General features: G+C 32.9%; 1 protein-coding gene across 1 annotated transcript; it reads right to left on the bottom strand.

Annotated features, from left to right (window-relative positions):
* Window positions 1–30: 30 nt before the first annotated feature.
* On the bottom strand, window positions 31–1420 carry LOC109592888 (protein MMS22-like). Its single transcript, XM_020008207.1, has 4 exons — window positions 1245–1420; window positions 796–881; window positions 423–536; window positions 31–229 (listed from the first exon to the last, which is right to left on the bottom strand). Exons 1-4 carry the CDS (start codon window positions 1402–1404, stop codon window positions 83–85), a joined length of 507 nt encoding a protein of 168 aa, XP_019863766.1. The 5' UTR covers window positions 1405–1420; the 3' UTR covers window positions 31–82.
* Between the last annotated feature and the right edge of the window lie 6 nt (window positions 1421–1426).

Here is a 1426-nt window from a genome sequence, read left to right as displayed (position 1 = left end):
ATGATAGAAGAGGCTATACAACTCTTTTTAAAGAATTTACTTACTTCATTTGACTTAAATGTTTTATTAATAATGTCCTTAATTATAGTTCATTGTCCATTAATTTTATAATCATCATTCCAGACTCCATCATTACTGTATATAGAGCACTGCACTGAACCAACACCCACCAATTGAAACCAATCGATCCAGTACTTGAGATACACTGGTATAGCAGCTCTAAAAATGACTCAAAAGAGAATTGGAATGTGAAAACTTGAAATCAAAATATCAATTTATTGTGCAGCATGTAAAATAATAATTTTCCTTCATTCCAGCAATTCTAGTAATAGCAGTAGTAATTAAAGTAATTAATTTATAATTTAACCTTGGCTGGTAAATGCTATGTACGGTACATAATACATGTACATGTACACACTAACTGGAGTTCTGTTGGTGCTGGAAATCTTATCTGTTGCCTTGGCGACCAGTAACCACACCTCCAGGAAACAGGAACAAGGGTATAGTGATGGTACACCATTCTTGAATACACTAGCCTATGGAACAAAATTGGAGTGACTACAGTATACTGAATATAATCATAAAGAACATTAGTTATTTCATTAACAATTAAAGTACTATATAGGCCTATATACATTTGTGGAATCTTTGTGGCCCAAAAGCTTTGCTAATTTTTGTTATGTACATGTACATGTAATTATATACTTACATGTATGTACATGTACATAAACTATAATTAGACATGAGCAACAGGAAATGTAATGGTGCTTTTAATCATTTTGATAAAGAACTTACAGTATCAAAGGTATCTTCTCTTTGCTTTAGTAAGTACTTGATAATTCTATTACATTCTTCATTGAACATGGAGACATATTTATCACCTACATAAAAACAACAAAAACAATAAACAATACCCAACAAATATATTAGGCGGATAACATACATTTATGCTAACAATATCACAACTGTTATGTGTAGGAGAAAGGATCCTATTCATTAGACAAGGTGCTCCTATTATAGCAAGATGTAAATAACTCAAACATGAGGGGACATCTTAAACCGTAGTACCATAACACTCCACAAACACAATACATGCATGTACATGTAGTACAAGCTGAAGAAAGGGCATTAATTGGAATTAACTGAACAAGAAAGCACATGCATATGGATGTACATTATGTAGTTTAATAGAAAAATATAAACAGCACATGATACAATATTGATCCTAGCACACACAAACTAACCAAGGATAGTAACTGCTGTGTATAGTAGTGATACCATCGTCCAATAAACATGTAATAATACATGTATCCCGCCTTCATTCAATTGGTCACATGACTCTAACGACTGGATTGTACCGGTCAGGTTAGTGATGATGCCATCAAGTGTTGCAGTGTGTGTCATTAAAGACAAGCAAGAGATGTAG

The sequence above is a fragment of the Amphimedon queenslandica genome, unplaced genomic scaffold, assembly GCF_000090795.2.
Source record: "Amphimedon queenslandica unplaced genomic scaffold, v1.1 AMPQUscaffold_3616_Cont24392, whole genome shotgun sequence".
NCBI classification, from domain to species: Eukaryota; Metazoa; Porifera; class Demospongiae; order Haplosclerida; family Niphatidae; genus Amphimedon; species Amphimedon queenslandica.
The sequence above is the reverse complement of the archived record's forward strand: the minus strand, read 5'-3'. Positions and strand labels throughout refer to the sequence as shown.

Coding starts and splice junctions, on each gene's coding strand:
- LOC109592888 (XM_020008207.1), bottom strand. CDS start 1,404: ATGACACACACTGCAACACTTGATGGCATCATCACTAACCTGACCGGT. Junction 882..1,244: donor CACAGCAGTTACTATCCTTG/GTTAGTTTGTGT, acceptor GTTTTTATGTAG/GTGATAAATATGTCTCCATG. Junction 537..795: donor GAGAAGATACCTTTGATACT/GTAAGTTCTTTA, acceptor TTTGTTCCATAG/GCTAGTGTATTCAAGAATGG.